Genomic DNA, 14,691 nt, shown 5'->3' with positions numbered 1-14,691 from the left:
GGAAAAACAACAGAGGAGGAAGAAAAAAAATTTCCTTAAAAACTCTTATAAAAGAATTGTTTTAAAAATTAAGTCCAAATTATAAATGAAGACACCTTAACACTTATGTGAATAAAAAAAACAGGAGCAAATTTTCTCAAACAGCAAGTTTTCTGGTGCGTTGTGCAAGGAGCTGATATCTATTCAATAATTACAACTTGGGTTTTCAGACACTTTAAATTGTTTAATGATGTGAGTCATTCAGAGCAAAAAATAAAATAATCGGACATTTGTACATTATCAAATTTACAGATTCATTACCTGTATTTTATTACAGCAGCAAGACAACACTCTACAATTAGGTCAAGCTCTGGGTCACGTCTATGCAGAATTTTAATGTCTCCAAATTTTAACCCTTTGTAAATACATCCAACAGAGATTAACACATCAGCACATAATCTTATTAACATAGTCCAAATCACTTCCAGGGAAAACAGAACACCTGACCAAACTACAGTTGTGATGAACTGCATCCTCCATCACAACTTTGCTACCTTTATCTGGATTGAGTGTGTCTGTTGCTATGAAGATACTTTCTGCATTCCTTCTACAGAACACAAAGAAAAGCAACGTACTCAGAGACAGCAGAATGTGTCTCTTCTCTACATGTATCGATATAGATTTATTCGATAGACTTACCACTGATTGTTCCTTCTACTGTAGTTTCTTGTTAAATCTGAAATATAACATAGCATCTTAGTGGAACTAAGAGCCTTGAGGCAATCTTACAAGAGCCCTTGTTTTCATCTTGGAAAGGCAGCACATGGAAAGCACAACTTGCAGAGTGATCCACCTCCGTCACAGCAACCTGCAGTCTTCGACCACACCAGCACAGCCCCACTGATAGTGATGGCAGGCCTGATTTATGTTGATGAAGTGAGAAGGCAAGTCGTCTGCTTGTTTTCATGCCTCTGTATCGAATGCTGAGTGCAAAGAGATGCAGTATTTGGCCCTTTTGCTCTGTCTGTTCATAACCCATAAAGGAATCCTGAATAGGGTTGTGCTTATTTTGCCTTGCGTGTTCCCACTGAGTGGACAACAGTGTGACTGCAGACACCTAAATGATTATGTTGTCATGCATACCACTGGAAATTAAATCCATTCCTTAAAGAAGCAGTGTAATTTTTAATCAAACTGCTGAAAGTCCTGAGAGTATATTTACCTCTGTTTAACTGAAATGAATGACCAACGCCCAGAGAAAGAGGTCTTGGTCAAAATGCACTAGCATTTCAAGCATATGCAGCATATTTAATATAAGACTTGAGGACTCCATTCACTGTTTCCGCCTTGGCTTGTCTGAATTTGACACAAATTAGAGTACTCGCTGGTTCTAGGTTGGCTTTAGACTTAGTTCTAGGTTCCTTATAAGTCAATAGAGCAATGAGCTCCTCCTGAGGGTGATACGGGTTGGGACCTGATTTAGGTAACCAGACCACTCTCTTGAGGTTGATGTCTAAGCTCAGTCTCTAAGTTTGGCCACCTTGAATAGCTCATTTCCCCTCTCCTGAGGAGTCACAAATCAGTTGTAACCCCAAGCTCCTGACTCAGATCTAAAGCATGAGGGTCCATCCAAAGAGGAGTGATGACAGGTTTACTGACAGAATACATATGGCAGAAAAAACAGTAGCATTCTTTCTGTGAGCCAGTGGGACTCCTGCAACCATCTGCAAGCTACACCCACTCTCGTGGTTGTGTTGAGAAAAGTATTAGCTTCACGTGGGCCTTGAGGAGGAAGACAACGTTGTAAAACTATTCCTTGCTTGGGACAACTCTGACATGAAGAATTATTCAAATTAATTTTGACATCCTAGCTCTTCAAACATTTCAAATGCTGCCTTTATCTGGATGCAGTTGCAAATATTCTGTAAGGCTGGGAAACTTCTTAACTTGGTAAGAGATCATGGAGGCAAAAAAGGGGACTCTTCAGACTAACTGGCATAAAATTAAGCAACATTTGTCACATTTGATCAAAGAAGTGTCAACCATGAGAACACTCATAAGTTTCACAATGTCATATTTACAGAATGTGCATGCTTACATTTCAGCCACCCACATTCAAAGGTCTATACAATGGCCACTTACATAGGTATTACATATGAAGCATGTATAGAGCAGTAGAAAATTAAACCATTTACATATCTTTTAATCCTCTACTTAGTCAACTAAATGAGCTAGTCTTAGGTTTGGGCTACATTTTTTCAGACAAATGTTTCAAGTTGGGCACATCAGTAAGAGCAGAATTGCAAGTCAGCCAAAACTGTTGTAAGTTCACACCTGTGGAGCTGCTCCCTCATTTTCCACAGGTTCCCACAGACAGATCACCCAGTGCCAACAAGCAACCAAAGCTGGGTTTTAAGACTTTATTTAGGATTCCTTTTAGACACACATTCCTCAAATAGATAGATATATAAATAACTTGAAATTCACTACGCAAAGCTGTAAAGCACTTAAATATTTGTTATCCCATTCATATATCATTAGAAGTTTTAATCTATTTAACAGTGTACCCAAATAAAATTAATTTATATGTTAGGAAAAAACAGTTGACATTGTATTTGCTAGGGTAACTTGAGTCAAGAGGACCAATGTCTGTCAAATCAGTTTAAATGTCTAGATTAAATGCCTTTTAATTGCTGTTGCCATCTTCTTCTCGTTTTCTGTAAGCTTTATTCAACATTTGTATTTCTTCCTGATAACCACTTCTTTCCATATGCTGCTTTTTACTATTCTGCCGATGAGCTTCGACAGTGTCTGGAATTGATATGTTAATATCGCTGTCAGGATTGTTTGATGGTATGAAGAGGGAGTAGGAAGCAGTTTCCCCTAAATCACATGAGACAAACCTGTTTTCCTTCCGTGAATAACGTAAGGATGGAGACCTTACCTGTGTGGAGGACTGGCTGATATTACTGATGATTGACACAGTATCCAGGGCCTCTTCATTGTCACAAATTTCAAGTACCTCTAAATGAATTTTAACACTTGTGTCAGCAAACGTATTAGGAGACTCCTCTGGGTTTGGCTCATGACCAACACTTTTAGATCGATATACTTCAATTTTCTTTGACGTGGGTGTTATTTTTTGCCCTTCAGTGCTTACCTCATATGTAGATAAAGAGAGAGTTTTTCCCGTGGGTGCCTGAAGAGATACAGTTCCTTGAAATGCACACAGAGGGATAGCTAAGGCCCCACCTGATCGCTGAAAAAGAGAAAGAATGACCTTTTCTAATGCTAATTTTTGAAGTTAGATTCCATTATAAATAAAACAATTATGCTTAGTTTGTTAACTTATTTTACTGTTGTAGACTTTTCCTTGCAGTATTTTAGAAACCTGGTATTTATGACTTTAAAGAGTAGAAAGAAGTGTTTTATAATGATACACTTTAGTATAAAAAGTGAAGTCCCAAGTGACTGTGACTCAGCTAGTTTATGGACACTCACACTTTATTAGAATAGTCTACACTTAATGTTTCATTGCAGCCAGTCCACAACGAGATGCCAGCACTAGCAGGCACCTCTCTAGCTAGTACTCACAGGCACTTCTGAAAGTGTTTTCACTCTGCTTCAATCAGATCAAGATACTGATCTCCTAAAGTTTCTCATACAGTGACCAAAAGGACAGAAATGACACCAGAGGACTGTTCAAAACCAGGAACCTACAGTGACAACATCTGTCTCCCTTGGGCACCCTGTCTTAATTAGTCTTAACTTAAATTAGGTGCCTAAAGTTAGATGGCTTAGCTACCAAGCTGAACTTTCTAAAACAACTTGTCAGATATTATTCAAGGAACTCTTTTGTGCATTTTATTTTTATAGTGGAAATAACATTCATTCAATGGTGTCAGTTTGAAATCTATAATAAGGATTTACAGCACCACTCCTACCCCTCCCAATCACTCCTTCCTACCTCCTGCTGCTGCTGCCTGGCAGGGCAAATCACCAGCCCAAACCTCAGCCTCCCCTGTCCTTCCTCTATACACACACACTAACACATGCACAGAGACCCTCCTTAGTAGCATTTAACTTTCTGGATGATTTGGGAATAAGAAACAACATTACGGCAATCAATGCATGAGGTGAAAAAATGACAGATGGCTGATTTATCAGGATGTGTAAGTCTGAGGCATTTAAGGAGTTTGGATAGCACTCACATTTCTTCCTGTCCATGCAAGGGAGGGCTAAGATGAGAGAGGGAGACAGCTGTCTAGAAGAGCAGGATATGCCTCTTCGTTTGTGAGTGTTGTGCTTAATCTACCTGCAACCAAGAGACAAACCACAGAAACCCTGGGCTTTGGAAAGGACCAGTCTTTCCCAGGCAAGTTACAGGGGGATGCCCTGAGCTCACCCTCGGAAGCAGAAGCTCCAATATTGTCCTCCTGGATACTGATTTGTCTTGTGCAAACTGTGTGAATAGAGAGAGAGGAAGAAAAGGAGGAGTGACAGAAAGACCAGGTCTAATAATTGGCAGTATGGAGAAGTGCTAGCATTATTTCAGCACTGAAAGGACCCCTTCCACTTGGACCAATTCCGATTAATGTTGCCTTTCTAGTAAAATTGAGAAAGTGAGTAAAAACAGAGAGGTTTAGGATACCGATTGGAAAGGTGAAATTGTTCATAGGGAGCTGGGAAGGGCAATTATTTGCTGATTGCTAAAGGAAGCTGTTGTGATGAGAGTTTTATGGAATTAGGCACAACTTTACAACCACACAGCTAAATCAAGTGCCACATTACCTCACCTTCACTAAAAAGCATGAAGAGGAAATTAGGTTTCATTGCGTAGAAAAATCTTGCCAGACTGTGACTTAATGTGGTCCTTTGACAAAGGAATTTGCCTGACAAAACCCTAGGAGCTGGCTTGCCCTGCTGGAAGGAAATCAAAGTTGTATTAGTCTCCTTAATAGATTTGTCAGAGAAAAATGGTCCTCGAGTGTTTTTCCAATGTGCAGTTACAGAGGCAGCTATCGTGCTGTGCATCAAGCCGCCAAAGGTCCTAGATTGGTGAATGTTAGATGACAGCAGCTCACTGCCAGCTCCCGGCTGCTGCTGTTCGAGTACAGAGCCATGGCGGGTACAGGGGCTCCCTCAATGGTAGCTCTCCTAAAAGTAAGCACCAGCAGCCTTTGTTTCAAAGCAATGACGAGGGAGGTTTTTTTTAAAGCAGTTAGGTGTTGGCACTTACATTTTCTGTAGCAATTAATGATTAGGATCACTCCTCCAGGGAAGGAGAGATGTGAGAATAACTGTTTTCTCAGGTTGAGGAAGCTCTTGTCCACTTGTCTTCCATCCCGGGTGCTTCCTAATGTCATGAGAGGACAGAGCAAGAAATCCAGCTCTGGGTAAGATCAAGTGGGCAAAGCCTACTATTCTAGCAGCACAGACACAAGGTTAGCGTCTTGGATGTTGCAATAGATAGAGCCCGGATACCTACCAATTTTGGTAACGCACATTTAGAATGGTGTTTCTGTTGGAGACAAGCCCTACAGTTCTGTTTCCAGCCTCCTTACTAGTTTCTGCAATCAACACTAAAGTCCTTTGCAGGGTCCGTTAGGAGTGTCTGCATTTCTGGCTGTTAATCAAGCTCAGAATCTGAAGAACAGTCTAAAACACCACTTAGATTATACAGAAAGACATCTAAAGAGTATGAAAAAAAAAGTTAAATAAGAACTGATTCCTTCAGTGCAGGTTTACGTTCTACTTAATGAAAGACCATGTATTTGTCAGACTGAACGTCAAGAAGATGGAGGATATGTCTGAGGCACCTGAAGGGAGAATGAGTAATCCTCACTCACTGGAATGAATACTCCAGTTGTGGAGAATGAGAAATTTTCCAATGACCACAGATTTAGTGGCTCTTTCCGAAAGTCTGTTTTCTGTTGAGAAATCAGTATTTACTTTTAGAAGTGAAAAGGATATGCCAAGTCTTCTATGCCACTTCCCAGTCACTAACCAGGAAGCCAGTAAACTACGTCATTTTCCACTAGACCAATTCCGGTAGAAATATTGTTCAATTACAGACACCTTCACCTGTTTCTACAAGTAGAGAATCCATTTGTCTCTTTGCAAACCGTGCATCATAATGCCATGCACTCATGACTGTGACAGACGCCTGCCTAGTAACTGCTGCCCTCGCAGGAAGCAGCTTTCAAATCACAGAATAAACTCCCTCAGTGCAGCAACCAAGTTGCAAGGAAACTACACTATTAACTGCAAGCTTTGACGAAGTACATGTGTGAGAAACAAGCCTATTCATCAACAATGCAAAATGTTCAAAGTTTAAAAAAGTCCAACTAATTACTGAAAAAAAATAAGCAGCATTTTCATGACACTACAGAACTTAAGCAGAGTTTATCAAAAATTAAATCAAACCCTGGAATTTCATGACAGGGGAAGGCGAGAGATATCAGAGCCGCTGAACTGTAAATTCACTGAGTGCTGAGGGGAACTAGCACTACCTTGGCTGGCCTGAAAGTGCCACAGCCCCAGGAAGACTTCTGTGCTCCACGCTGGAGGGGAGATGCTGCGGCCACAGATGGTGACTGTTCCTCTCCAGCTAGAGTACCTGAAAGGACTCTGCACCAGAGCCAGAAAGCGGCTAGCGACCAAGAACTGGATCTGGCCCCTCAGCTCGTTAGCGATGCACAGGGCACCAAACACCACAGCCAGACTCCCTCCTGGGTTCAGAGCTGTCACCCACCTTGTGCTTGCTTTGCAAGCTTTGCTCTGGAGTCAAGCAGCCCAACAGAAAAATGCTATAAATAAAACCACTGTTAACCCAAAAGATGGAAGAATGCATTTCTCTGGTTTTATGTATAGCCAGGTAAAATTGATTATTACTGCAATTACTTTCAGTATAAATTACTATTAATGCAAACAGAATGTGACCCTTATCTTGTCCTTGATATCATTATTAAATATCCATTTTTGCTTCTTATGACACATCCATGGCAATAAATAGCAATCTACTAGTAAACCAGACTATACTGGTGCATCCTCTGAAGAAGTATTTTATCTTCCACTCCCATTGTTACCTACAGTTCAGCTTTCTGATTTTAAGCCTTACAATGCAATTTAATTCTAAAGCAATAGGAATAGGAAGCAATTTGAGTAATGCTTAACAGTGGCCTTCAGTTCATCCATCCAGGTTCCTGTTTCTCATCTCTGCGTTATTTCAGCATGAACAAGAGCATCCACAGTTGTAAAAGGGTTATGATTCATTTTTACTTCAGTGAAAATAGAAAGAGGTCCACTGTGCTGTTTCTGAACATCTGCCATCTCACTCTCCACAGCCTGGGCCCAAAATGCTTTTTGAAAGGGTACTGCTCCACCAGGCTCTTTCCACGCTCTTTTGCCCACACACTTGGTATTCCTGTATTTAAAAGAAAAACTAGTTTCTAAAAGAAATACACACATTAACTCTTCCCACACAATTTATGCTATGTGTTCTCTTTTTAAAGCACTTCTACACAGATGTTTTTAAGAACGGACAGAAAACTTACAGCCACTTGTTTCTTGGATCTTCTTCAGAAAGGCAATGTTTTGATGGTATCCTGACAATGCATGCAGGAATCAGGCACTAGCATAAAGGTAAAAGAGCTTTGTGAAATAAAAGAAAACCCTATCTTTTCAAAGTGCCGTTTTGCAGGTTTTGTGTCTCAGCAGTTTTGCAGTGTATTAGACACACAGATAAAACTATCATTACTCCTAAATAAAATGTAGAAATTTTTCTACAACTCCAGTACTGTGTTTGTTTTATCAGAATTACTTATACCAGGATTTGTAGTATTATCACAAAGACACCCCACAGCTGATGTGCATGCTTTCTAACTCTCATGCATCCCATACCAGTTTGGCATCCATGGCAACTACACAGGACAAGGCAGCCTTGCTATCAACGATTCTGATCCTGTGAAGTGAAGACTTGTCTTTCTGAGACCTTACTCACTCGCAGCTAGGAGAGGTGAAGGAAGGATCAGACACTTATCTGCTTGAACACAACAGATTTAAAATTAAGTCTGTTCTGGTTCTTATATCCACTTAGAGATACTTTTTCTCTGCCTGCACACATGCATAAATACATATAAGTATTTATTTATTCATTTTACACACACATATGTATATAAAATATTTACCTTTTTACAATTAATTTCTTAATTTCTGGTAGGATTGAAAGGTTTCAATTTGGAAATGCTCAAATGTTTCAATTTAAAAAATCATGGCATTCTCCAACCAAAACATTCTGCAAGCCAAAATCACTATCTTTATGCTGAGGCCAGCTTTAATTGAATACCACAAAATACCTGCCAGGTCTCATAAAAGTTGCAGCCTAGCACTAAATCTGAGCTATCCCTCTGGAGGACTGTTTTCTGCAGGTTTGCATCACAGAAACAGCAAGTAGGTAATTTTCAAAGTTGCTTAATATATATCCACACGCATTTCATCATGCCGGAACGCTGCAGGATCTCTACTGCCGTGATGCTTGCCATGAGCTCCTGCCAACAGGAGCTGGCCCTTCCCTTGCCTAGTTTTACTTTTTGTGGAGAGTGTTTATTTCTATCACGTCCTACCACAAGGCATACCCCCTGTGCAGCTCCTGCCCGAGATGGCTGGAGGCTATTCTGTCTGTTAGAATCTGGGACAGGGATTTCACTGGAGAACTACATGTACCAGCACATGCATATTTCACAAGCAAAGACAAAAAATTACAATGAAATAAATCACGAATGTACTTGTTCCTTAAGGAGTGCTGATGCATTCTGAGCAGAGAAATCTCTGCATAATTGATAAAGCAAATGCTTTCATTATTAAATTAAATTATCCACCTTTCAGATTTCACAGAAGACAGAAAGTAGTTGTTGTTGCTATGAGGCAAACCTTCCTCATAATCACTGTAGTTTTAAACCAGGCTCCCCTGTTCTGTTCCGGCTGCCTGAGCAGAGTTTGAGGCAGGTTCACCAGGGAGGATATTGTCACATAGGGGAGGCTTCAGCCTCTGCAGAGGATGTAACTGAGCTCCACAGCGGCTGGGCAATAGGTCCTGGCAGAGAGGTTTCAATTTGGAAATGCTCAAAGCAGTGAGAAAGGGCCCACCAAGAGCCATCTGACTGAGAGTTTTTAAATGATCCTACTACGGCCATTTATGGAACCTAGAAACTACACAGCCTTCCCTGCACAGAAAATAAGTTTTTGATCCCTATGGCTTTTTTGAGGGGGAAGGGCAGGAAAGGGGAAGGTAACTTTTACAGAATCTGTTATTGTATTTCTCCTTCCAAACTGGCAGAAACCAAAGCAAAACACCCTCTTCTACCTGGTTTGCCATGAAATACTTATACTTTTGTGAAATATTAATAAAGGGGTATTAAGCTGCAAGTATACTTGAAGAAAATTTTAATTTCATCACTTGCCAAAGCAGAGCCTCATTCTGTATGCTGGTAAGTGCCTCCAAAGGGCGTACGGCATTCCCTCTGCTTCCCTTTAGTGTCCGCAGGAGCTGATCAGCAATTTGCAGAGCTGGGCGCTTACAGAAAAGTCGGGAATGTATGACTGCAATCAACTTTGAATACTGTTTCTGATGTATTTACATGTGATGGTAAAAATAATTTAAAACTCTAGTTTACAAGTGGTCAAGAATTTATTCTGCTAGAGGAAGCCTAGAAAATTCTTTAAGGCTAAGGTATTAATATTTCAAGTATCAAACATTTCTACATATTTTCGCATTTTATATTAAGTGTAACTGGATTCATCCTGTTACAAGTATCTTAAGCTCAGTGGTCCTAGTTCTCCAGTGCTTAGCACCTGCAGAGACCATCATCCAGTCTGGATAAGCACACACTTCCCAGGATTTCCTGGTAATTTTTTGTTTCAGGGAGCGGATGACTGCACAGCAGGGAAAGGAAAGCATGAACAGCTCCATTCCCCAAACACGGTTATCATTTAATACTTCATCTCCTGAGAACAAAGCTGACTCTGTTCCAGAAGTGGATTCTTAGCTAGGCAATGCTTGTTAGCAACTGAAAGCAAAGATAAACTGTTCAGAGCTGAATGGTGGCTCAGGTAGCTCGCAGATCAGTTTCATTTCAAAGACAATAAATTGCTGTTGCAATATGGTAAAGGCCAGTGGAGAAAAAAGGTTAACTGGTGGAAGAAAGGAAATGCCTAAGAGCCTGGAATTCCTACGTGCTCAAGGGGAAGAGGAAAATTTGTTTGGAAGATACTCCAGTACACCTAATTTAGGAGCTACCCTTGCTGACTCTGCAAGAAGGCTGCGTACTCACACATTTTAAGTTTGAACTAGTTGCCCAGACATGGTTGTCTAATGCCATCAGAGATGCCATAGAGGATTTGGGATATCCTCAAAAAACTTTCAAATATAACAGAGGACTAATGGGAGACCTACAGCCTCCTGAAGCAGCAGCTGGAGGCCAAGTGGGACACCCTAAGGCATCTCAACTGGTTCTACATGCCTGTGTCTGGGAAACGGACTCAAGCACAAGGTAGTTTGTAGACTCTCCCTCATGATTCCTAATTTTCAAATGTCATGAATCACAGGCCCTGGAATAATAAGATAGGTGTTACATTAGTGTTACAGTGAAGTAAAGATCATACTAGAGTGTGTATCTCATCTCTAGAAAAGGTAGGAGAGCTCTGATGTGAGGTCCCAGGACAAAGAGTGACTCTCCCAAGCCTACAGAATGGCACAGTGGTAGAGACCAGAACAGACGGCAGGTTTTGCTGCGTCCCAGTCCAATGCTAATTCCACTGGGCCATGCTGCGTTCCCAAAAAGAAATATTAGCAATCTAAATAAAGCTCTAATGAGTTTGCATTCCTAATTACTTTGGTGGAATACAGCTCTAGCTGAAAAGTTCTATTTTTAGAATGCTTCCAGTAATGATCCCGATGTTTCTTTCCAGAGACAATGTGTTTTCTGTTTATTTTAAAATAGAGGCTTAGTCTTCCAATTCCCTAAAAATAAAAATTAGATGCAGTAAAATTAATTACTGCAATGATTTGCCCTTTGAGAGGCTGACTGCAGTAAATTTAGAGCTAATAGGGTATAGAATAACACAAGAATAGACAAGCTCACCTCAGATGACCTGAAGCCCAGTATTTGTCATTGGCCTGGCCGATGTGGACAGACCCTTATTTAGAGCAAATTAGTAACAGAAAGTGCAACAGAGGCATCCAAGGTAAGAATACTTCCATCCACATACCAGAACTTCTGTAGTCAGTTGTGTGGGGTGAAGTAAATGAGCTCAACAGAAAGCCCTTTAATATTCCACAAATAATTAATATGGCACCTTTAGTGACCCCCTGCAGTATGGGTGCAGCACAGATAGAAGCTCAGAAGGTGGACGGCTTTAAGGCCATTCAGATGAGTCCAGGGCTCTCCTGACTGCTGGCCTTCATGGGAGTCATCTGTCATGAGCTTCAGCCTCTCCGTCATTTCTAGTTGCTGCTGTCCTACAGAAGTTCAGATGCTCTGCACCTACTTACGCTAAAATTATTACAAACAATCTATATTTTCATGTAAAGATTTGCTGTTTCAAATCTATTATATTTAAATAGTCTTCCTCACAGACAGAATAGCTGATTTTACAAGAAACAACTCTCTTCAGTATGGAAACAGGCTTGCCTGATGGGATTTGCTGCTATGTCTAGCTTTCACCAAACTACTTGCCTTCAGGACACCTGTCTCACATCCTAAACTGATCTTTCAAAAACAACTGGGAAAATGCACGTCTGTTTTGATTTGTATGTTTGCTATTTTTAATAAGATTTTTGGAACAAGTACAGACTTGGTCCTTATGTAATTCTGTGCGTTTGTTCTCACAACACAGCGTGAAATATTTACGACAACTTCTAATAATTTATTTGCACTTTCAGGTAGGAAAGAGTGCGCAGAATTAAAATTTCAGTGTAGTTTTAATTATTTGCATGAAGATAAATATTTGGGGTATGTGCAAGAAACAGAGATATTAAAAATCTACACTAGAGGAACATTTAAAATGTGAAGTCATGCACTTGAAAGTATTAGACTGCCAGCACTGTGGCTACCTGGGCAAATTAATTCTGGCTCTTGTATTTCTATCTTGTGTGGTTTCCTCATGTGGTACAGTGAATGTGGGCAACAACTAACCATGCAAGTGAAGGTCAAGGTCATGGTCTATGTGTACACCTGTGTTCATACGGAGAGGTGGGCGGAGAAGCTACCTGAGGTTTTAAAAGCAGAACAATGAGCCTAGCACTGCACTGAGGCAACCACCTCGCTCCTAGCTGTAGAGATAGCTCTACCCCTGCATCTCCAGTGCACAGACACAGGTCAACTGGACCACAATTAAAGCTGTGTTAGTGTCCACAGAACTGAAATTTCCTGCTTTAGAAAGGTGTAACTCTGCAATCTACATAACACACTCTGAAGAACAGGGCTTTTGCATAGTTATATGTATCTGCCAAAGCTTTCCAGCCATGAATGTTTGAAAACTATTTCTTATGGTCTTGACTGACAGGGCTGATTGCATTATTAACTGTCTGAAGAAGGTTAGTATTGCAGAAGAGAGAAGAGGTCTATCGGGCAGCATGTGGTGGGTACAGAAATCAGAGCTTGGGATGTCTGATCGAGCTCTCTCCATCACCCTGCTACCAGGAGGCGGTCACTCTGCACAGGGGATGGTCTGCTGACATTCATTCTCTTTTTTTGTAATAGCTGCAAAACTGGGCCTTACCCTGTTCATCAGATTTGGTGAAGTTTATTTGACATGTGTACTGCCAGTCCTGGAAAAAAGTTCTGAGTTCATTTGCAAGCATCATACTAACAGGCTTTCTGCTGAGCTGCAGGTTATTGTAAAGTTAAACTGAAATGGTGCTTTTGCTTACTAGGAAAATATAATGAAGAAAAATACATTGAAGAATAGCACAAGACTTTAAAAATAGAGAATATATCAGCCTAGAATGTAATGGCTTTATTGGAAGGTGTCTAAATTGCACTGCTTTTGTAACTCCTATTCCATTAAGTGGCATTAGGGCCAATGTACAAGGATCCCTTGGTCAGTGTGATATTGATTTTGTTTGTAGCATTGTCTGTTCTCTCAGAAAAGGAACATTGATACCAATCAGTGGCAGCTCTTTGCAGGACTGATTCCTGTAAGAGTCTCTGACATACAGTGTCACTAGTCAGCTCCACAAGGCTTATTTATCCTCATTATTTCTCCACAGCCCAGTTTTTTATTTCTTTCCTCTAGTCCATGCATGCATGTATACTTGTACCTAGCATTCATAAAAACCTGTTTAAGCAACAGATCTGATCCAGACAGAATAAACAGCAGCCATAGGAAGCTAGCTGCTTCACACGGGTGCCAGCACGAGGGAAGTGCTAGGAGCTTGCCTATATTCAGCCTTGCCCTCCCGGGCAAATGTTTCTACTGTCAGTATTTCTCCTGTTTGTGCAATTCAACAGAGTGCCAATTGCAGTTTAACTGCAAGCAGAGAGTCAGCAAGCATCGCAAGGACTGCACCACTTTGTCCCACTTGGAGCAAAGTTAGAAGATGATGGTGAAATGCTACATTGATTTTCTAACCAAGGGAACACCACTTGCAGGAAGAGACCAGATGAGAACATCACAGCAGATTAGCATCAGTACAGTTGTATAGGCCAATGGAAAGCAAATACAATCTTCAAGTCCATTCGTAACTCAGCTTCTATGCTGTGCCTGGTGTTTACTAGAATGTTTAGAACTTTCCTGGAGTGAGAAAGATCCTGTGTATTTATCACTGCTAAAAAACCTTCAAACCACAGACATCCAGATATACAGGGCTGACGACTCCTAAGTGAAAAAATTTACACAGCCTCCCTCTCTTTCTCTTTGCAGGGCGCATAAATAGGTTGCATACAGAGAGCCTCTTGAAAGAGTTTGCTTGAGGCAACCCATAGATAAGGTATAAAGTCAAAGAAGAAAAATAATCAGAAAGCCTGTAACATATTGCAAGCCTGGGAGATTTCTGTTGCCTGAAGGCACTTAAGTATAGGCAAAAAAATACATGACATATTTACACTCAATCTCTTTAGGAAAGGGAGATACACTGGTATTTTATGAAATGTTAAAGGTATCTTTCAAAAATGCAGCTAAGCAAGAGTTAGAAATGACAAGTACCATTTTTTCTCTCCCTCTCAATTATAGCTAGGCTAGATGGGTATTAAATAAAACCCGCTGCCTCATTCTCCTTTCATGTCACTTTTATTCCACAGAAATCACTTTGATGGAGTAACTCTTTACTCACAGAACAGACGATGACGAGACAACCAGCTACAGCATCATTACTATCACTCCAAGGTAGTGCCATCTTCCAAGTAGCACATAGCTTCAACAGAAAATCAAAGGCATCACATATATTGTCTGGCACCCTACTCTTCAAAAAGCTAAATCAAAGTAATTGATACCTTTCTTACTGCTTATTTAAGGTCTGAAAATAACAGAATAAAAAATACTGGTTTCACAATACAAATTAAAATGGGCAGCCTTCTGCAAGTATCACTTGTTGCTCAGAGGGTGGAAAAAAAGTAATGTAGGGAGAGACTTCTTATCCCTTGTTTCCCTGAATCACTTCAGGCAAGCGAGCAGTGCAGGCCAGCCAGCATGCGCTATTCCTCCTCTCAGCAG

At 40.6% G+C, this 14,691-nt stretch overlaps 1 protein-coding gene across 3 annotated transcripts in view; it reads right to left on the bottom strand.

Annotated features, from left to right (window-relative positions):
- Window positions 1–1,450: 1,450 nt before the first annotated feature.
- The window catches only part of GPR149 (G protein-coupled receptor 149), a 29,203-nt gene continuing 15,962 nt past the window's right edge, over window positions 1,451–14,691 (bottom strand). The window contains exons 4-6 of one of the 3 annotated variants that reach the window (XM_052804116.1): window positions 3,140–3,238; window positions 2,924–3,003; window positions 1,451–2,790 (exon numbers count right to left, since the gene is read on the bottom strand). In XM_052804116.1, coding sequence (XP_052660076.1) covers window positions 2,763–2,790; window positions 2,924–3,003; window positions 3,140–3,238 — 207 coding nt within the window. In that variant the 3' untranslated portion in view covers window positions 1,451–2,762. Of the gene's footprint in view, window positions 3,239–14,691 lie in introns of all 3 variants that reach the window. The other 2 variants (XM_052804115.1, XM_052804114.1) reach the window with 2 other exon arrangements.

This window comes from Harpia harpyja, chromosome 12, assembly GCF_026419915.1.
Source record: "Harpia harpyja isolate bHarHar1 chromosome 12, bHarHar1 primary haplotype, whole genome shotgun sequence".
In the NCBI taxonomy this organism is placed as follows: Eukaryota; Metazoa; Chordata; class Aves; order Accipitriformes; family Accipitridae; genus Harpia; species Harpia harpyja.
Note: the sequence above shows the minus strand (reverse complement) of the source record. Positions and strands in the feature narration are given on the sequence as shown.